A 23441-nucleotide genomic window follows, 5' to 3' on the forward strand; every position below is an offset into this window, starting at 1 on the left:
CCCCTATGTTCTATTTTTAATAACAGCAGCCATGTTTTTCGACGGATAAAAATTCCCACGTCAGTTCTATGCACAATACCTCAAGAAACATTCAAAGTAAGTTTGGTTTCAAATGGTCAAGTGGTGTCAGAGGAGAAGAGTTTTGAAAGAAATAACATTAAAAATAGCAAAAAAATGTTGAAAAACGGCAATAACTCCAACATGGCTTAATAGATTAAAATGAAAATTACACCGCAGATAGATCTCATCATGCTAAACACTTTTATCCATGTCAAAATTTGGCTATATGAGATATATGCGAAAAACTACTGTCTGACCCCTATGTTCTATTTTTAGTAATGGCGGCCATGTTTTTCAAGGAACATTCACACCAAGTTTGGTTCCAATTGGTCAAGTAGTTTCAGAGGACATTGTTAACACCAATGGACAACGACAGACACCAAGTGATGGCCGTATCAAAACAATCCACATTGCTTGTCAAGAATTTCATTAATTAATTACCACTGTGAAAACAACTCTGGGTTGTAATTATTTATTTCTAAATTTATTGTAGTTATCAAAACAAACAGGTATACTCATTGTTATTAAAGAATGTTAGTGATGCAGCTGTCAGAAATCAGTCCAACTTTTAAGTGGGTCAAGGCTAGGTTCTAGAAATTTTGGACTGAAAAAATGACTCTTACTTATAGGTGGATCAACTTATACTCTAGCATATATGGTATTACTTTATATTTTGACATCTCAGATTATTCCAACTGGTACTATTACTTTATATGGCGACATCTCAGATTATTTGTACCGGTACTATTACTTTATATGGCAACTTCTCAGATTATTTGTGCCGGTACTTTTATTTTATATGGCAACATCTCAGATTTTTTGTACCCCGGTACTATTACAAGTTATAGAAAATCAATTGGTACATAAACTGGTACCAGTGATTATCCCCCCTGAACATCAAGAGTAGTCAAGTTATTTGTTATCCCAAATTACTTACTGGGGTTATCTTGTAAGTTTTTTCCACTCTTTGCCTCTTCCATGAGTTTTTCTAATGCTTCCTAAAAACAAACAAGTTAAAAGTTTCTCAACATCTGTAAATATGAGTTCAAAACAGATACACATTGCTAAAAACAAATGTAACTGCTATCACAGACTTCTTTGATTTCTCTTCAGAATTATTTATATCCATGAAAACAGTAAATATCAAACTGATCAATATAAAAATTGCACATAAGTCATGAAAACTGCAAGGAAAACAGTCATAAAGATCCCTACTGTGCTTCACAAAGTTAAAAGTCCATGCATATTGTTGTTAATTTAAAGTTTCTCAAATAAAAATGGATTTAGACAGTCATTTATAAAGAAAGCATTTGGAAAAATTATTTTAGAAGTAAGCAACTTACAAACATCATTTTTAACCTGGATTCACAAAAGAAACAGTTCTGTTCCTGCTGCCAATCTCCTTTCTCTTTAGTCTCCAAATCTAATAAAGATATAATTATAAGACAAGCTTTGATGTAATTTAATAGCTGTTTAATTGTCAAATGCACATGTATGTTACTTGTATATATGTATATTTCTCAAATGACCTGAAACATTTTGCTTCCACCTGTATGTTCCTCTAAGGTCAATACAAATACTTGCTACATGTATGTGTTAGCAACTCCCAATCCCAAACTTTTTTTATGTAGTAAAGGCCTCACACATCTCTGAATGGCCCTGGGGAAATTGTTTTTAATGTGAAATAAGAAAAGCTAGAAAGTTCAGTTTAGATTTATAGAAAATAACTTATGTTGAACATTAAATTCTAACATTCAAAAGTCCTTATTTTTATGCAGAATGATGATACATTTTTAAAATAAAAATAACTTCTAGAACTTGATTTTTAACACTATAGATTATTGATCTGACAAGGCATTCAGTGTAATAACAAAATAGGACACTTGGAACATTATGAAATATCAAATGACACCCAGAAGTGATAATAAATGATGAAGGTCATATGATGCAGCCTTTAAATGTTAACAGTTAAAGTACAATGTACAAATTAGGGAATAAATGACTACATAACTGTTGTATAATATCCTGAATTGAATTAAATGTTTGATTTTGAGTTGCACCATTTCTCTTTTACCTTTTCTTATTTTATACTTGATATCATCGTTTTAGTTTAAAGTATATACAATGTCAATTTGTACATCTCTGTTACTAAGTTATTCAATATTCAACATCACATGACAAAACATTGTGTCTCATACTTGTGAAATTCAAACATTCATGATATAAATATTAAAAGTAAATAAAAGACCATGATAAGGCCAAGAAAAGAAAAAAAACGCTTCAGACCAACTTTTGCTGAAAAAAAAAAAAACATTTAAGTCCGACAGCAGTCACATCTACAATTTTAGCCCTATCATAAATTCCTGACAATATGCACATTCCAAATGGTAATTTAACAGTCCATTATAACAATCCTGTAAGTTGTTGGAAGAGGAATTGCTGACAACACATGAGAAAAAGTTTAAAAATGTCCTAGTCTATCAGCTGGCATTTCTTTAATTTTTATCAAACTCAAATTCCTGACAATATGCACACCTCCATGTGATTTAATAACATCCCACAAAGTTTTATAACAATGCTTTAAGCTGCTTAGAACATAGTTGCAGATACACAGACAGGGTGAAACCTATATACCCCCCCAAAAACTTCGTTTGTGGCCGGTATAAATATCTAATCAAAGCAATGAATTGGACACTTAACTTCTACAAACTATTAAGTTAAGTTAGGTTCAGTCAAAAAAAACATACAGAAGATGATTCATAATCTACTGTAAACAAGATTAAATTTTGTGATTGCTAATTTTCATGAAGTCTGTCAAGTGAAAATAGTAGTGGGTATCAAATTTTCGCAGTTATCTGTCCTCTGAAAATAAAATTAACAGTATTTGATAATTAACCTTGAGCCTTGATTATTAATAACCATTTCAATGTTAATGCTCTACATTCAGATAACTTTGACAGGTAATAGTGTGTACATGGTGTCCAAACTTTGGCAGGAAAACTTCTTATACCTATCCACAGTCTAACTCAGCTAAAATTTACCTTTAAATATCTACTCAACCCAACTTACACTGGCAATTTTATTGATGAAAACATCGTAAAAAGGAATCTTATAAGGTATCCCACCAAAATATGTTCGTGTAAAAGTACACATGCATTCCTTATTGTGTACTTTTGCAAGACTCTTAGGAGGAACATTATTTAACATCTCAAGCCTTCTGTAAACAGGTAAAGACAACTAACAATGTCATGAAAAATGGAAAGTGTAAAGGCCTTAAGTTAACCCTATGATAATATGAAAAATCCATTAAATCAAACCAAATTAATTTTAAGAAGGGCCAAAAATAAAACATTCTTGGTTTCCCCAATCCTTACTGACCCGAAAAAATCGATGTGACTGGAATAATTTTATTGCCGATTTTGTGTAGAATTTTTTTTGTGTTAAAATCCATGTTGTGGTGCTTCTACGAAATGGAGGAGTCAAATACATAAGAAGGGGATGCTGTTCTTCAAAGCGCCTTTGTAATCAACATAAGTGAAAATGCCTGGATGATGCAACTAGGCTTCCTCAGGTTTTTACCATATCCTCTAGATTATTCATAAATTTAAATAAACACATGGATGTCCTTCTGTCGGTTTCTGTTGCTGTTTATTCAGCTGGAAACTTTAAGAAAAACTTGGTAACAAATGCATTAGCTTGCAGAGATTTTTGAAGAAGGAAATATTTGAAGAGGACCATCCCACACTAGTCTCGTAAAAGTAGACAGCTCATACTTCTCTATTTGTAGTGGGTGGAAAAGGGTACTTTTTGTGCACTGTTCCAGGCATTTTTTTTATTTTTCATTCATCATGATTAGGATTATTTATTTTTTTTCTGAGTCTTGATAAACTCCTGTCTGCATATAAAGTTCGGCAACTTAAATAAGCAAGAACACCACTGGCATCAGCACGATAATTTAGTATAATTCTTTAATAGCATAGATAACTAAAACATGTTCCAGATTGCTCGACACTGAGGACATACTATGTCAATTGTACTGGGTTTATCCTTGTCCATTTTTTTTCAGATACATTTTTTAATCGTATATGTGACTTTCGAATTCCCTCTAACTAAGGGATTTATTCCCTTTATTTTCCATGCACCATGGAATCAATATTTATTCACCATTCTTTAGTGCACAATTCCCCCCTTTACCACCCACATGGTAGCATTTCAAAATGACTGCCATTTTTGGACAACATTTAAAAAAATATTTAGATTTCAATTAAATTTGGTACATGTAGGAAAACATGTTATCCTGAGTTAAATGGTGATTTTGAAAATTTGATTGCTGTCATTTTCCTGCTATTTTTTATTTACATTTGCTCAATTTTCAACAGTATTTGGTTTTTGTAATAAACATGGTATCCCGAGTTGAATGATAATGGTGGGTAGGTTAATTATAGACCTTGTTTTACTTCAGCATCTATTTTTTTGCCTGAATATTTGTGTAAAGCAAGCTATATAACTCAATACTAAAGGGTATAGTTTTTCTGCCTTCTGTGCAGCTGTTGGGGCAACAAAGGACAAGGAGGCCCTTAAAAACATCGTATTGTGTTACCAGTGTGCAGAGGCTGCATTATTATTGGCAAAATACCACCTAAGAGAAATCCAATAAAATAAATGATTTCAAAATATACATAGAGTTTTATTTGATATATCTGACATGAGAAAAATGATAAATTGGTACACCCTAAGAACTTAAAATACTGGCCTATAATTCTGGTTTGTAATTTCCTATTTAAAAGTACCAAAAAAAAAAAGACAACAAATTTCCAAGAAAAATAAAATATTTTACCTACCTACCTATCCACACCAGACTTCATAGGGTCAAGTTTGTAGAAACAAACAGTTATTTATTTTTGGCCAAGCCCAAATAGTAAAATATGGTATAAAAAAAAGAAACAGTAGAATCTTAATATAAGAAGTGAAATTCCATTTTAAAGTGGAAGAAAACCATGTCTGATATTTTTCTTTATCATATGACAACTCTGAGAATTCTTTATAAACAGATCGGAGGACTGTGTAAAATGTCACTGTGTGAAAACTTAGCTGACTGATGAGGTCAGTAATGATGAATGAATACTCACCATTAAAGGGGTAAAGCAATTCTTTGATGACATTTTCACCAGCTAACTCCTTGGCAATACACTCCAATCCTACAAAATAAAGACAATTTAGTATAGGAAAAACTATATTAACATTTATGATTGAAATTTCAATACCAGATGTATGGTAAACACCACTATCCAATATATTTATTCCAAGTAATTGTATTCTTCTTCCAAGATACATAAATTTGTAATCAAAGAATTAGGTAATGTATTTTTTAAGAGTAATCAAGGAAACCAAGGTTATAGTGGTAATCAAAAGAATGTAATCCAGGGACAAAGACCAGACATGGAAAACAGACATACACAACAAAGAACATAAAGTAACTAAAATCATACAAAGTAACAAAAGCAAATGAGCAATTCCACTAAAAACTAGGAGTATGGACCAGGTGTGCCGGTAGGGTAAGCGTCCTCTGTTTTTCTAGAAACACCCGCCGAGTTGCTCATAAAAGGTCAAGTCCGGGATAGACAAACGAGGAAAGGAAAACTATGACCCGTTGAATAAATCAGTTTTCATGGTGCAGATGGATACACCATAACAATCCAAGAGTTCATGATGACCATAAAACTTCTGTAGTGATGACTTCAGTCTTGTAACAACATAACCCTGTTCCAGAAGCCTATTTGTTAGAGTTCTAGTGCGATACAAAAAGTCTGCGCAGTTTCAGCAAGCTCTGGCAACTCTGGAGTTGTGATATGAACACTCCATACACAGGTGCTGAAGGGATGTTGCCACAGATGAAAGGAAAGTTGACAATTTTGAATGAAAAGTCATCACGTTTGTTGGAAATTAGAAAAAAAAAGTGTGACATGAATAAACTTTCAAATATTTCATGATGTAAAATAAAACATCTGTGTTTTTTTTTAATGTTATTTAGAACATTTTTCTAATACGTAAAAACAGAATGTCAATCTTTACTACTGATTTCTGAAGTATAAACTGTAATCAATAGTAAAACAGTATTCAACTCCACACATATTTACAAATTTTGTTCCACTTCACCTCATTTCCAAATTTTTTTAACCTGTCCAAAAGTTAATTTGCAATAACATTCAAAAACTATTTTACTTGATTATTTATCATACACTGTAATAATACTCACATAAAAACAATTTAACAATAAGAAAGTAGTTTCTTTGATGAACATATAAGATTTTCCAAAACAAGACACTTTTTATAAATTTGAATTCTCAAGCCTATTTCACTTGTTTAAAATCACTACTTTTGTTTTCCTATTTATTAATCATAAAATATTATTGATAGAATGAAGATTTTGACTGATAAGTGGAACAGGCTTAACACATTTAATGTTTCTTGACACATTACTGCAAGAGCCCAATTCCCTTAATGAATTTTAATATCTTTCATGGCCAAAAAAGAGTCCTTCAATCTTCAATTGATTTGAAGAATAGATGTTAATTTTATTTTGCAGAAATAATAAAATATTATTAAGCTAAATAACTGCCAGAAACATATTTACTGGAAAAAAAAGTTTCTTTCTGTCTATTATAGTTTTCAAAACTGCTGAAAATATCATTTTTTGCCTTTCAATGGGCTCTAACAAGGAGTCGTTCGTCAACTCTGATTCCCGCAGACTTTTGTAAGCCTTATCAAAAGATCATTTCAGCAATTGAAAGTTCCTTTCTGTCTATCATAGTTTTCAAGATATTGGCTGAAAATTGTAAAAGAACATCATTTTTCACCTTTTCAATGTCAAGAACTCTAACAGAGAGTTGTCTGAAAACTTTGATCCAATTCAGGCTTTTGTGGGACTTGTAATAGGAATCAGTTTGGCAATTGAAAGACTTTGGCTAAACCTAACGATTTTGGGGTTATATGAGAAACCTGACTGACACCTTTGTTCTAACAGCGGCCATATTTTTTCCACAGATCAAAAATCCCCACATTAGATCTATGCAGAATAACCTAAGGAATATTCATACCAAGTTTGATTCTTATCAGTCTTATAGTTTCAGAGGAGAAAATGTTTGAAAGAAATGACATTAAAAATAAGGATGAAATGTAGAACTAAAAAACATGGCTTAGGTCTAACTAACCACTTAAAGGTCAATTGGTCACCCCTAAGTACATGTAGTACCAAAATTAAACTGAACCTACCAGTAGATGTATGCATTGTAGGTGCATTATTTGTGTGTATTCTGATCAAAAGTAGTCAAAATAAAACAGAATAATTTAACTTTATAAAAGAACAGCATTTCAACATGCGTAAAAATCATTCAACCATAACCAAAGTCGAACTTAATCAGTAACTTCTAATAGTAAGACTACATACACAATCTAAAATCAATTGGTGAAAGCATTACAAAAAAAAACGAAAACAGTAAATTCACTGAAATTTTAGAAGTCAAAGGGCCATAACTTCCATTAAAATTATTCAATTGCATACCAAAAACAAATTTATTTGGTAAAAGCATAACAAAAATATACAGCGGAAATCACAGACGGACGGACACCCAGCATTTCCATGTCCCCTTGCTACGCATCGCGGGGGACAAAAATAACATTTGTGATTTACTACAAAAGAGTATGGAATTGTTTACATGTGTGAGTATTTTGCCTCCATGCCATCAGTAAGCAGAAGGAGTAATCAAGGGAACCAAGGTTATAGACAATGTAAAAATATGAAACTGAAAATGATTTTTTTTTTAACAAAGTAAAGTAATGGAAATGTTAGAAGTGGATAGTGAGACCTTAACAGATTAAAACGAAAATTTGACCTAAGATATATACAATAACGCTGAACACTATTACCCATGTCAAAATTTGGAATAATCAACAGTTTAGGAGACATATGCAAAAAACTACTGTCTGGCCCCTATGTTCTATTTTTAATAACAGCAGCCATGTTTTTCGACGGATCAAAAATTTCTACGATGCAGGACATCCCAAGAAAAATTCACACCAGGTTTGGTTCCAATTGGTCAAATAGAGTCAGAGGAGAAGAGTTTTGAAAAATTGTTAACGACAATAAACAACAACTGGTAACATAGTGTCAAGAGGAGAAAAGTGCCAGATGAGCTGAAATACAAACATATTCATCATGTTTACATCAATTTAATGAAAACTCTTACCAAATGACATCACATCAAGCATACACACTTAAATCATGTCTTGTAAATGACTGTTCTGTACCAACTGGGAAACCAAGGCAGCTTTGGAACATTTTAAAGTCTTCAGTAATCACAGATATGCAAACTGCCAAAGCTGTCTTGGTACCATTCATTTTGTTTTAGTCCATTACTAAGACTTGAGTGAAATAATAAAAAAAATCAGATTCTGAGGAAAAAAACAGATCATACATTTCATTGGACCACTTTGTACCTCAATATCTCAAAAACAGTAAATGATAGGGTTGATTTGGTAAGCATCAGGATTCTCCATGGTTGAAACTTTAACCATGGAGGAAAATTTTCACTGACAGGGAAGCAGTCAAGAATGAATAAAAAATGTTAGGGAAGAATGCCCTAAATGAAATGAATACCATATTCTAACAAAACCCATATTTTTAGAATATGATATTCATTTCATTGAGTTCATTCTTTTTTCTATTCACTGTAACTAATATCATATACAGTGAAACCTGTCTAAACCAGATACTTCTTGAAGTCCCTTTATATCAATTTAAATGTATTTTAACCTGGGTAAACCAAACTCCTTTCTAAACCAAACAGCTTCAAAGTCTGAAAGGGTTTCTGTTAAGAAAGGTTTCATTGTACATGTATTACTCTGGCCTTATAAGTATGTTTCCAGTACAAATTTTCAAGGAGTCATTACAATGAAACCAGCATATAAAAGTAAATGCAAAAAAAAAGTGCTGAATCAAATTCCTGAAACCAGGACTAATATAGATTTATAGCATATTAATTGAACAGTCAAATTTTCTTAATCCTACTATTGGTACTATATTTAGACTTGGGAAATTTTACTTTCTATTTCTTATATATTTTCCCACCAAACACACATGCTCCAGACACTGCAGGAAGTTGCACAAAACAGCAGCATTGCAGTGTAAACAAATGTCAGTCATTTTTTTTACATGCAGCAAATATCTGATCGAATCAAGAATTTTAGGGAGATTTTGTATGTTCCTTAATTAAGTAAATCAGTTTCTTTATGATGAAAATGTTTTAATATATTCCACCTTCATTCAACTTCACATATAAAAATATCCACCTGCATTTGGCCAAGATTGAGTTACCTTTGAGCATTGTCAATTTTGATTTGTTCACCATGAATAGTTTCATCTGACTGACACTTCCTTTAAAATTAATTTGCGGGGTTACTAATTATTAACAATTACATAATTATCTTCAGATTGGTTTCAGGCATGAATGTGTCATGATTAATTGGTTTCCATATTCTGAGTCAGTAATTGATGGGATTCTCAAATGTAAAGGCTGACAACAGTAAAAGTTCATCATGGTGGATGACCATTTAACCATGGCACTGATTTGTTAACCATAGGCATAGCAGAGAATATTTTAACCATGGTGGCCAGCCATGGTAAAACAGCTCATGGAGAACACTGAAGCATACTTCTTAAAGCTCTAATCTTTAGGCTGGGATTTTCATATGGAATCCAAATAAAATTTTCAAAATCAGACCAAAAATAAAAAAAGTTAATTATTGGGATGTGACCCACTTGATCCCTTATGACTCCAAAGCTGTAAGAGATATCTAAAATCTGATTTAAAAATTCAGGCAGAGATTTCATAAGAAATCTCCCCCCCCCCCAAAAAAAAATTTCAAAATCAGACCAAAAAAAAACAAGAGGCTCCCCCATATTCTATTTTTAGTAATAGCAGCCATGTTTTTTTACGGATTAAACATTTCCAAATTAGTTCTATGCACGATACCCCAAAGAACAATCACACTAAGTATGGTTCCAATTGGTCAAGTAGTGTAAGAGAAGATTTTTGAAAGAAATAACATTAAAAATAGCAAAAAAAAACGTTGAAAAAGGTCAAAAACCAATAACTCAAACATGGATTCACAGATTAAAATGAAATTTTGACCAAATATATATCTCATGCTGAACATTTTCACCCAGTGTCAGAATTTGGCTAAACCTAACGCTTTTAAAGATATCTGCGAACAAGAGGCTATCAAGAGACTGAATCACTCACCTGGTTGAATTTTGTCTTTCAAGGGCAATAAATTTAACAAGATGTTTTCCAATAATTTTGACTCACTAAAAAAAAAAATGTCATTTTTCACCTTTTAAGGGCAATAACTCTAACAAGGAGTCGTTTTACAATTATTATTCCAGGAGACTTTTTTAGGCCTTATAATAAGGATCATTTCAGCAATTGAAAGAATTTGGCTAAAACCTAACGGTTTTGGAAATAAAATATGCGAAAAAGTACAGTCTGACCCCTATGTTCTATTTTTAGTATTTTTAGATCATAAATTCCCATGTCAGTTCCATGTAAGATACCCCAAGGAACATTCATACCAAGTTAGATTCTAATTGGTCTGGTCAGAGGAGATTTTTGAAATAACAGTAAAAATAGCAAAAACAAGAGGCTCCCAGGAGCCTGAATCGATCACCTAGTTAATTTTTTGCTTTTCAAGACAATTTTGACTCCATTTGATTCACTGGAGACTTTTGTAAGCCTTATAATAAGGATCATTTCAGCAATAGAAAGCTATTGGCTAAACCTAACAGATTTGGAGATGTATGCAAAAATCTGCTGTCTGATCCCATTGTTCTATTTTTAGAAACAGCAGCCATGTTTTTTTCAGCGATAAAAAATCCAAACGGTCATTTCGTTAATGATACCTATAAAACGAAAATGTCAACTTTCATTGAATTTTGCAGAATAGTCTCCGAGAAGATTTTTTAAAGTAATAACATCAAAACAGCAAAAAACGTCAGAAAAGGGCAATAACTCCAACATGGGTCAATAGATTTTCACCAAGATTTGACCAGATAGATCTCGGCATGCTCAATACTTTTGCCCAAGTCAGAATTTGGTTAAACCTAACCATTTTGGAGATATATGCAAAAATCTGCTGTCTGACCCCAATGTTTTATTTTTAGAAATGGCAGCCATATTTTTTCTGCGATCAAAAATCCGAACGGTCATTTTGTTAAGGATAACCTATAAAACAAAAATACCAACTTTCATTGAATTCTATACGGTAGTTTCTGAGAAGATTTTTTAAAATAATAACATCAAAAACAGCAAAAAACGTCCAAAAAGGGCAATAACTCCAACATGGGTCAACAGATTTTCACCAAATTTTGACCACAGATAGATTTCAACATGCTCAATACATTTACACAACTCTGAATTTGGTTAAGGTGAGCTAAAAAGTTGGTTACTTTACTAGCTTTCTTCTCTAATGCATAAAAGTACATGTGTATTGAACATGTAATTGTAAGGATTTTTGTGTCAAGCAGACATTTTAAAAGATTAAGTGATATTGATACCAGTTTCCCTGAGGCACATGTACAATATTCTATCAATGAGCTTATGATTGATAGTTTCCCATGATTTTCATTGCCATTTATTAGCAGTAAAAACAGTTATCTGGGGTAGATTGGCCACATTATATTTGGACCCTTTTAGATCTTTCCTTTTTTATAATTTTGGACATCCAAGTTTTAGAAAAGGCTTTGATTAAGTCAGTTGTGATTGATATCAAGTCATTTTCCATTCTATTACATGCCAAAAGTTTTGGTCACTTGTAGTTTATTTGAATGTTGTCAAAGAACTCCTTTCAAATTATGCTACTCCAGGGAAAACAAAACTATTTAAAAGCAGCATTTCAAAGACCAAATAAAATCAAAGTGTCAGCACTGGAAGTTACTGATTCTAGTGAAAATTGTAGCATGAAGAAACTTTCAAAGATAGCAATGATGTACAGTAAAATAAAACTGTAATCATACATGTGTGTTTCTCATATTATTTACATGTTTTTTTTTCTAATATGTAGAAATTGAACCTCAATCTTCACTACAGGTACTTATTTCTGAAGTATAAACTGTAATCAATAGTTAAACAGTATCCAACTTAACACACATTAACAAATTTTGTTCCATTTCAAATTTTACCAAATTTTTAAACCTGTTCAAAAGTGAATTTGCATTTACATTCAAAAACTATTTTAACTGAGTATGTATCCTTCACTGTATTTCTACTTAAATTAAACCAATTTCATGTTAAGAAAATAATTTCCTTGATGAACATAAGATTCTTCAAAAACTAGACACTTCTTTATCAATTTGAATTTTCCTGCCAATTTAACTTAGTAAAAATCACTTCTCATTTCCTTTTTATTCATCATAAAATATAAATGAAAGGTGTAAACTGGGACATGTGTCACCAAGAGCCAGTTGAGCATGAGGTTAGGGGAATTAACTCTGATATGTGGCAAATAACTACAAATAAAGTTTCAACAATTTAATAATAACAATAGCCAAAAGTAGCCAGAATATAAAATGCACTGTTAAGATTGACACAGTTTCTGGTTCTATAATATTAACTTTCAAATTTAAGAATGTCCAAATACACCAAATCCTAATTTGAATGAAGTCCGGAAGGTTAAGTTCTGATCCAGCGAGTGCTGGCATCTGTTTCATCAGAGTCAGATGAATCAGAAACGTTTGCGGATGGCTGGTTATGGATGATTTGGAGTGACTGGAACTAGATGACTCTGTAGGTTCTACTGCATTCCTTCTGTACTGTTGTTCTAAAGTTAACTTAACTGTCTCTCTTACTCACTGTTACTGTTTCTTACTCTATTCTATATTTTACCCTAATCTATTGTCTTCATTTAATTTCTTCAGTCTATTTATGGTCCAAAACTCACAATTGCTCAAGACTGGCATGTATTTGACTATACTAACATTTGTTTGAAGTATGCCAAAAGCTAATTATGAGATAATAATTAAATGAAAGATGAAAATCACTTTTATTAAGCGATTGAACAATAATAATTAAAAGAGAGTAATTTTAAGCCATCTGTGACATTTGACATATTAATCTCAGGTCTTATTCCTTAATTGCTTACAAAAATAATATAGACAAGAAGAATGAAAATTGGTTCATAAAATTTCTGCAATGAGTTTTTGCACCTCTGACATATTATCCCCCCTCTCAAAAATGTTTGTAACAATTATATGTTTGTTTTGTTTGTTGGGGTTTAATGTCCGAGCAGCAATATTTCAGCTATATTTAGATGATGAACATGAAATTGATGAAAAAATGAACATGAAATGAAATAGGGATGGGACTCAAGGACAATGGGATTGACAAATTTTGATTGCCACTGGAAATAGGGAAAGGTGGGTAGGGTCGGGCAATTTAGCCTCCTGTGGCGGAGCCCTATGGAATACCACAGTAGGGTTCTTTAACGTGCGAGGAACATGGCATCTTTCCCAACACGGTGCACCACTATGGTTTGCGGTCAGGTTTTCCGTATTATAGCCTGACAACCCCAGCATGTAACATGCCAGAGGTACCCCATTCCACCACCTGAGGCACACATCCCAGTTGCTCTGTGGGCAGAGCCCCCTAGCCCCCGGCTAGGATTCTGAGCACTATTTAGTCGCCTTTTAAGACAAGCTTAGCGCTGCTGCAGGCCTATTCTTTTAACACCCGGACCTGCACGGGGCAAAAAATTATATGTATATCACAATCAAAATAACAACTATAACTGTACAATGAAACAATGTAAATATAATTATGTACAAAAGAATTGGGAAAATGAATTCCTGATAATTGGGAATACCTAATACCTTTGGGGAGACCTAAGCTTCTACCTATGATAAATGATCCTTTGGCACCAGTGCAGTGTCAATCATCAATGTCATCTCACAGCCGAACATGAGGAAAAATGGCGAGTAATCCGTTGATTGAGTTGCTGGAGTTGCCCAATATGCCATCAATATTCCTGGTAAATAGTTTATCCAGTCTTCCTGTTTGTCTTTTGTGTAGGCACAGAATGCTTGAAGAATAATTGAGTTCATGCGCTCCACTGAACCATTTGTTTGAGGATGATAGGAACTTGACAAATAGCGCTTTATGTTGAATAATTCAGATAATGCCTTCATTAGATTTGACACAAAAGTCTTGCCACGATCGGATATTAAACAACGAGGTGCCCCATAGTGTAATGATTTCTCTGTAGAGTATATCTGCTACTTCTGTGGATTCCTGTGTTTGAAGTGGAAATGCCTCGCACCATTTGGTATAACTTTCTACTACTAGCAATAAATGTTTGTACTTATCTTTTGTTGTTGGTAAGCCACTGAGGATGTCTATGTGCCATCTCTGAAAAATGTAATGTGTTGGTTGAGATCGTAAGGGTGGTACTCTTGCTGGTCGTTTGGTTTGCTGATAGACTTTACATGTCTTAACATATGCATGAATGTCACGATACATGGTTGGCCAAAAACACTTGTTTCTAAGAGCTGAATAAGTCCTATCAAATCCTTGACGTCCACCACCAGCAAAACAGTCATGGTTGGACTGAAGTATTTCATTCCGAAAGACTTCAGGTATTGCAACTTGTTTTACCAGTCTTTCGTTTCTTGGAATTCTTTTACAACGCCTTGAGTAGAAGTGTACTAGAATTCCATCTTCTATCTAATAGTTGTAAGATTCTGCTACAATAGTCCTTGCTTTAGTTGCATCCTCTGGTACTTGTCCTGCCTGCTTGTATTTGATGATGTCTTTGAAATCATCACATCTTTGTTGTTCTGTTGACAGATCTGGGAACACAATGTCACTGATTTCTGCTCCAGGGTGAATACTGGATATTACAGAGTCCTCTTTTTCAACGTTATAAATTACTGTCACTTCTGTGTATTCATTGTTGGAACTTATTGCATAAAGATGGTCGGATAGTTCTGTTGAATGCTCTGATTCTGAATTTGGATGTGTCGGTCTGGACAGAAAGTCTGCTGGATTTTTGTCACTTGCACAATGCTGAATGTTGAAACTGTATGCTTGAAGCAGTCAACTCCATCTGCCTAATCGTCCATTACAAACCTTGATTTTCTGCAAATATTTTACTGATACATTGTCAGTAAAGATGGTAAACATGAATATGTGGAGATCTATGCTACAGAAAGACTTTATGAGATCCAATCTCTGAATAATATAAATTTGGGGAGCCTGGCTCCTAGCTAATACCTTTGGGGAGACCTAAGCTTCTACCTAATATATGGAAAGTGTAATTAAAAAATATATGAGAAGGCCTCAGCTTGAAAAATAAAACTGAGGAGACCTGAGCTCCAAACTACATAATTATAATTGAACTCCGAACAAACACCTAGGGAGAATTTGTGCTCCTAGCATTTACAATAATACAAGAAAATGATTTACATGGAAAACTAATGTGACTATATTATGATATACATTTACAGTATAAAATGATTTGAGACTTATACTTGAAACAATTAATACATTGGTGGACCTGTATTTATGAACTGTATAACCTATGTACTAAATATACTACCAAGGTGGTTCAATTTCTGTTTCATATTGTTTCAACAATTCATTGATCAAAAAGTTCATTGCTCCATTAGGTACAGAATTGAATGATACCCATTCTGGTAATATGGCCAAGTTTTGGAATGTCTTAAGGTATTCTTCCCTTCCATTGTCAAATCTGACCTCAAATACCTTACTGCAGGTTGCACCAAGACCTATGAATGGCTTCTCATTGCTATTTTCCTTCTTGAATTTATTTAACTCCTTATTCTGTTCCTTAGTGCAAATTTTAAAAGCTTCTCGAGTTTGCATGATGTATGTGTGGGCATGATCGCCAGCTGATGCCATTGGTTGCCATTTACATGTTCCATAATATTGTATCAAAAAGTACGCTTTCCCTTTGATGAATCTGATTGACATGAGTTTCTCAGTTGGGTTATCAATATTGCCCATGGTCTGAGTCTGTATACTGACTTTTTCTGCCAAAGTTTGTGACAAACTAGATGTTTTGTTTCCTTTTTCTATAGTGCTAACTGCGTTAAAAAAACTTGTGCTTTTGAAGTTTGTACTTTCTTCTTCTTCCACTTGCTGTGTATTTTGAATGATACTCTCGGTAGCATACTTCTGGGATCTTACATTGAAAATGCCATGATGTTTCTTGATTTTTGTCTGTAAATTTGATCTTGTACAAAATTTGTCCATGATATTTAGCAGATTTAATTACTTTCACTATTTCATTGACTTAAAAAGGTTTACAATTGCTTTCCTCACAGTCCTTGCATTTTTGCATATTTTCTTGCACTGTAATGTTTTGCTTTAGTACTTGGTTGTTTTGTTCTTGTTCTTGATCAGCATCATCTCGTTGTTGTTGTCGATCAGCATGTTGTTGTCATTGTTGATTATCACCTTGCTGTTGTTGGTTGGCTACCTCTGGTTCGTTGTTGTCTATATTATCTCCCATTTCCTCTGGATCATGTTCGTTCTGGTCATTCGCATATCTTTCTGGAATGTTGCTTGGTCTATTACTTGGATCAAAATATGGCTTGAGTCGCATTGCATTTACGAGAGATTTTACTTCTTTATTTGTAGCACAGTTGCTTACCTTGTATGTATGATGTGGTCCATACTAAATTATTCTATATGGTCCAATCACTTTCGGTGTAATTTTGGTGATTTTCCTACTGGAACTTTAGTACAATATAGCTAAACTTTTTGAAATAGTCTATAATCAGGAACTTTCGCCTTCCGGTCATACTTCTGTTTATACTGTTGTTGTACATGTTCAATGTTCTTTGCTGCAATTGAACGAGATGCCTCTAAATTTTGAAGAATTCTGGCCAAAAAGACTTTACATTCCTGTGATCAATGATCCTTTGGCACCAGTGCAGTGTCAATCATCAATGTCATCTCACAGCCGAACATGAGGAAAAATGGCGAGTAATCCGTTGATTGAGTTGCTGGAGTTGCCCAATATGCCATCAATATTCCTGGTAAATAGTTTATCCAGTCTTCCTGTTTGTCTTTTGTGTAGGCACAGAATGCTTGAAGAATAATTGAGTTCATGCGCTCCACTGAACCATTTGTTTGAGGATGATAGGAACTTGACAAATAGCGCTTTATGTTGAATAATTCAGATAATGCCTTCATTAGATTTGACACAAAAGTTTTGCCACAATTGCATATTAAACAATGAGGTGCCCCATAACGTGTAATGATTTCTCAGTAGAGTATATCTGCTACTTCTGTGGATTGCTGTGTTCAAAGTGGAAATGCCTCGCACCATTCCGTATAGCTGTCTACTACTAGCAATATATGTTTGTACTTATCTTTTGTTGTTGGTAAGCCACTGAGGATGTCTATGTGCCATCTCTGAAAAATGTCATGTGTTGGTTGAGGTCGTAAGGGTGGTACTCTTGCATTTACTGGTCTTTTAATTTGCTGACAGACTTCACATGTCTCAACATATGCATGAATGTCACGATACATGGTTGGCCAAAAATACTTATTTCTAAGAGCTGAATAGGTCCTATCAAATCCTTGATGTCCACCCCCAGCAAAACAGTCATGGTAGGACTGAAGAATTTTTAATTCCGAAAGACTTCAGGTATTGCAACTTGTTTTACCAGTCTTTCGTTTCTTGGAATTCTTTTACAACGCCTTGAGTAGAAGTGTACTAGAATTCCATCTTCTATCTAATAGTTGTAAGATTCTGCTACAATAGTCCTTGCTTTAGTTGCATCCTCTGGTACTTGTCCTGCCTGCTTGTATTTGATGATGTCTTTGAAATCATCACATCTTTGTTGTTCTGTTGACAGATCTGGGAACACAATGTCACTGATTTCTGCTCCAGGGTGAATACTGGATATTACAGAGTCCTCTTTTTCAACGTTATAAATTACTGTCACTTCTGTGTATTCATTGTTGGAACTTATTGCATAAAGATGGTCGGATAGTTCTGTTGAATGCTCTGATTCTGAATTTGGATGTGTCGGTCTGGACAGAAAGTCTGCTGGATTTTTGTCACTTGCACAATGCTGAATGTTGAAACTGTATGCTTGAAGCAGTAAACTCCATCTGCCTAATCGTCCATTACAAACCTTGATTTTCTGCAAATATTTTACTGATACATTGTCGGTAAAGATGGTAAACTCTTGGTTTGACAGGTAGTGTTTAAAGTGTTGAATTCCTTCAACTAGAGCTAATGCCTCTTCGTCAGTGATATGCCATTTTAATTCAGATCCTTATAATGCTCAACCACCATATGCTATGACATGTTCTTTGCTGTCTTGAATTTGATTAAGAATGTATGCCATGGAAAAATCTGATGCATCAGTTGTCAGAATGAAAGGCTGGTCCATTTGTGGAAATGTCAAAATCAGCCCTGTTGTTAAATTGTTCTTGAGAGTGTCAAAAGCATATTGGCAGTCTGGTGTCCATTTAAATTTCTAACCTTTCTTCAGCAAGGTTGTGAATGGTGATGCAGTTTTTGCATAGTTCTTAACAAATTTACGATAAAATCCAGACATTCCTAGGAAACTTTTCACTTGTTTTGCATTTTTAGGTCTTGGAAAGTCCTGAACTTTGTCCACATTTTCAGGATTAACATGGATTCCATCTTTTGAAATTATATGTCCTAAATATTTTACAGTTTTGCTTCCAAATTTGCACTTTTCAGGATTAAGTTTCAGATTTGCAGCACGAAGATTTGTAAAAACCGTGTCCAAATGTTTCAAATGTTCATCAAAGTTTTTTGAAAATATAAGAATGTCATCAATATAATCTAATGCTATCTTGAAGTTGAGGTCTTTTATCACTTTTGTCATCAGACACTGGAAAGTCATTGGTGAATTCATAATTCCGAATGCTAGATGGTTGAATTCATGTACATGTACTCCTTTATGTGTTATGAATGCACTTTTATGTTTAGTTGCTGGATCGAGTGGTACTTGAATCCAGATCGAAGGTCCAATGTTGAGAAAATTTCTGCTCTTGAATCTGCCAAAGTATCGAATAAATCTGTCATGCATGAAATTGGAAATGACATACGTTCAGTAACCTTGTTAAGTGCGCGAAAGTCTACACAGAAACTATATGTATTGATTTTCTTCTTAATGAGTACAACTGGGCCATGCCACGGCGATGTTGATTCCTGAATTATATTATGTCTCTCATGCTCCTCCATCTGATCTTCTAACTCTTGTCACACTTTTGGAGTTTGTGAATATAGTGCCCCACTAACAGGCTGTGCATTTCCTGTGTGGATGGTATGGTAATGCATTTCTGTTTGTCCCAGTTCGCTTAAATCCTTAACAAATATGTCTCTATTTTGTTTCAAAAATTGGCAAAGTACTGTCTTTTGTTGATTGGTAAGTTCACATGAGTCCAGGTCAATATCTAAATCACCTATTTGAGAATCTGGTTGAACTTCTGTTGATTCTGATAAATTTAATTTCAGTACTTTCTGACTCGACTCTACTAGAGGTTGTATGTCTCTAGGCTGTATTGGAACAGCCTTAACAATTTTGGTTTTAGACGGTAGCACTACGGTTTCATTTGTCGGGTTCAGTATTCTGTAAGGTACAATACCTTTGTTCACATTTGATATGGTTTTACTTCCAGCCAAGTTGAACGATTTTGCTAAGTTTACTTTAGGTTCAAGTAGGAGTGTAGTTGCATGCTTGAAACGTCCAATCTTCAAGGGAAGCACTTTTTCGCTATTTGCTGCAAGTTCAATGTCTGATGTTGTTTCTGCTATTGCAATTGGCAAGCTAGTGTCAATACTAGTTGCAACTGTCACATAAATTAAATTGACAAAAGAGTCGAAATCTTCATTATCAGCACTCTCTTGAATTGTTAGTCATTTTTCCAAAATCTGTTTTAACTTGATGGTCTGTGAGAAAATCTAGTCCTAATAATACTCTTGCATGTATAGTTTCAAAAATTCTGAATTTCTGGTTGATTTTGAAATTTCCAAATGTTAATTAAAGCACTGTTTCTCCTAATATTTGGTGAACTTCTCGACATACTCCTACGGCACTCTATAAATACGACTTTTAAATGTCTGCATCTGGTTTAATTCTTCGCAGCACATTCCTGCTAATGCAGCTGAAGGCAGTTCCACTGTCCACTAAACATTTCTCCACTGTGTTCTCAAAGTGTAGACCTATCATGTTCCTTTGTAATGATGTTGTGAACACATAGTCTGGCTTCTGATCTATTGTTGGTGACAAGGCAGCACATCTTGGTTTCCGACAACACCATCCTTTGCTTACTTTACAGCGAGTCATGATTCTGTTGCCTGTTGACTCTGAAATATGAGGAATGGTGTCAATGGTTTTGCAATATTACAGATGCATTGGCAAACATAATGTATGATAAACATTAAGCATTATTTTTTTTTTACTGTTCTGTTTGATACATTGTACTTCGGGTTTGCTTGGTTGCTTATTTGCTAACAAAACAAATGATTTACCTGTAGTCTGACTACATTAAATGATTTAACTGAACAAATGATAAAAAATTGTACTTATCTTGAATAACTCTAAATGACTGTCTTGAGTTTTAACTGTTTACTTCACATTCTGGATCCACTTGAAATGAAGTCCTTTAGAATTTTGAAAATTTTAGGTAGATTACAATGCCACAAAGAATCTGCTTGCCCGGGTACTCCACCAAAAATCTGTTACCAAGAGCCAGTTGAGCCTGAGGTTAGGGGAATTAACTCTGTATGCTTGGCTCTAGTGACTCATGATATTTGTGTAGGTTAACACTCTTTAACTGGTATGTGGCAAAGTAACAAACAAAGTTTCAACAATTTAATAATAACAATAGCCAGAAGTAGCCAGAATATAAAATACACTATTAAGATTGTCACAGTTTCTGGTTCTATAATATTAACTTTCAAATTTAAGAATGTCCAAATACACTAAATCCTAATTTGAATGAAGTCCGAAAGGTTAAGTTCTGATCCGGCGAGTACTGGCATCTGTTCCATGAAAGTCAGATGAATCAGAGACATTTGCGGATAGCTGGTTATGGATGATTTGGAGTGACTGGAACTAGACGACTCTGTAGGTTCTACTGTATTCCATCTGTACTGTTGTTCTAACCTTGGTTATGCTCATTAAATGACAGGAAAATATGTTTGTTTATCATTGAAAATAGATTTAAAATCATGCAAATTGATATTTTAACCTTTATAGTGATACATGATACTCCCAGTTGAACGTTATATTAAAAAATCAAGATTGTGTGTCCTAAAATAGTGCATATTTTGTTGTTATGCTGTAACATTCTAGAAAATAAGGTAAGTTTTGATTATTTCAGACAGTAGATAATTCTTAAGTGTACAATGATGAATTACTTCCCAAAAAGCAGAACGCACCAGCTTTATTTTGCATTTTATTTTATTAAGATCGGATAAAAATTTAGAAAGTTATGAATAAATGAAAGAAGGGATACCTTCGTTATGTTTTTCATAAAAAAGGAACATATGCTAGCTAATCAGTACTTAGAAATAAAGCTTTATACAGATTTTCATCAATTAACTCTTTAATTTGTGGAGAAATGTATATACAAACTGTGAAAAATAACTTTACTATATATATGAAATAGCATGATAACAATTTCTTCATTTTATTTCAGGTTTGGTTTAGGGACACTTTTTTTGTAGTGTCCGCAACACAGTTATATCTGCTGAACTACTGGAGCTATTGAAAAAGTATTTTGTGTGTAAACAGGTTCCTCCACACTGAAGACATTAACCAATCAATGATGACTTTCTCAATTGATTAGACTTTACAGCATCACATAATTGCTGAACTGTAGAGTCCGCAACCCTGTAGTGTCCGCAACACTCTTATTTGCTTAAGCTTTGAAGCTCTTTTTCTCTTCATTTCAACAAAAGAATGTTTGAATATCTTTCAATGTACAGTATTTAACTTGATTTTAATACAAAATAGTAGAATTTTATCAGTATAAGGTAAAAATTGTAGCATAACGGGCATAGCATACGATGTACGTCAGTGTTATTAGAAGGTCATTGTTGCTGGACTGCTATTCCGGTTTCAGGTCAAAAGAAAACAGAAAATTGTAAATTTTGAAAATTTGGCGACAGTGGCCTTCCATTCATAGCCCCAGACCATGACTATCAAGGAACCAAACAACAATATAAAGTAACTTTAACAATATTTCAGAGTGTTGCGGACACTACATGTTCTGTCTCTTACAAGAATATAAACGTAGTATCTTGTTTCAGGAGTAACTATGGCCAAGACCAACACTAAGAGATCAAGAAAACACAGAGAAAATCTGAAAAAGAATGCCAAAAGACATGAGGAAGCAAAGAAGAGGGATAGGGTTCGAAAACAAAAGGCCAGGTCAGAACTTAGGAAGACAGCAGACAATAACACACTATTGAAGATAAGGGAAAAGAAAAGACTCGAAATGAAAAAGTACAGAGATAAGAAGAAGGCAAATACATTAGCAAATAACAGAGAGAATTCTGGAAAGCAAAAGAATGCTAAAATTAAACAAAGTCAGAGAAAAAAGAGATACAATGAAAAAAAGAAAGCTGAAAAACTTAAGAAAGAGAAAGCTGTAATAAGAACACAAAAATGGCGAATGTGAATACAGTTAAAAACTGGTAACAATTCTGAAACTGGGTCAGCTGATGGTAGAGAAAACAGTAAAACAGAAAGCCCAAACGCTAAATTTAAGAACAGGATGGCAGAGAACAGAGCCATCAGGAAAGTAAGAGAGAAATTGCTAAAAACACCAAAAAAGAAGGCCATCATCATACAAAAACTAGCTGATTCACCCAGTTGTTCTAAATTTTTGAAAGATAAGATGATGACACCTGAAAATATAGAAAATGCAGAAATTGGAAAGAATTTTGTGAAATCAATGTCGTCACTGTATTCATCTACAAAGGTTACTAGGAATGAAAGACACATCAAAGCCAGGAGAACTCTGAAGAACATTTTGAATGAGTCACTAAAAGGAAGTAAATCTAAAAGAAAAACTGAAAAGAAGGTTGGTTTTTTCAAGCCTAGAAAGGTGTCAGGTTTGGCTTGGTGGATCAATAAAGAGAGAAAAACAAGAAAGGACAAGATAAGCTGGAAAGTTAAGAAAGAAATCACTGACTTCTATACCTCTGGAGAAGTATCTAGGGAGCTGCCAGACAAGAAAAATGTATCAAAGAAGACCAACATAGGTAAAATGGTTATGACGATGACTATAAAAGATGCACATCTGATGTAC

At 33.8% G+C, this 23441-nt stretch overlaps 2 protein-coding genes across 2 annotated transcripts in view; one reads left to right on the plus strand and one right to left on the minus strand.

Annotated features, from left to right (window-relative positions):
- The window catches only part of LOC148620950 (ligand-dependent nuclear receptor corepressor-like protein), a 45781-nt gene that overhangs the window by 17039 nt on the left and 5301 nt on the right, over positions 1-23441 (minus strand). Inside the window, exons 2-4 of the mRNA XM_088574877.1 lie at positions 5190-5258; positions 1404-1483; positions 998-1058 (exon numbers count right to left, since the gene is read on the minus strand). Coding sequence (XP_088431003.1) covers positions 998-1058; positions 1404-1483; positions 5190-5258 — 210 coding nt within the window. The remainder of the gene's footprint in view (positions 1-997; positions 1059-1403; positions 1484-5189; positions 5259-23441) is intronic.
- On the plus strand, positions 21611-22808 carry LOC148620951 (uncharacterized). Its single transcript, XM_088574881.1, has 2 exons — positions 21611-21900; positions 22438-22808. Exon 2 carries the CDS (start codon positions 22446-22448, stop codon positions 22806-22808), a length of 363 nt encoding a protein of 120 aa, XP_088431007.1. The 5' UTR covers positions 21611-21900; positions 22438-22445.

Source organism: Perna viridis, chromosome 3, assembly GCF_037379345.1.
Source record: "Perna viridis isolate PV_CMFRI_1.1 ecotype Kerala chromosome 3, ASM3737934v1, whole genome shotgun sequence".
NCBI lineage: Eukaryota > Metazoa > Mollusca > Bivalvia > Mytilida > Mytilidae > Perna > Perna viridis.

Coding starts and splice junctions, on each gene's coding strand:
- LOC148620951 (XM_088574881.1), top strand. CDS start 22,446: ATGGCCAAGACCAACACTAAGAGATCAAGAAAACACAGAGAAAATCTG.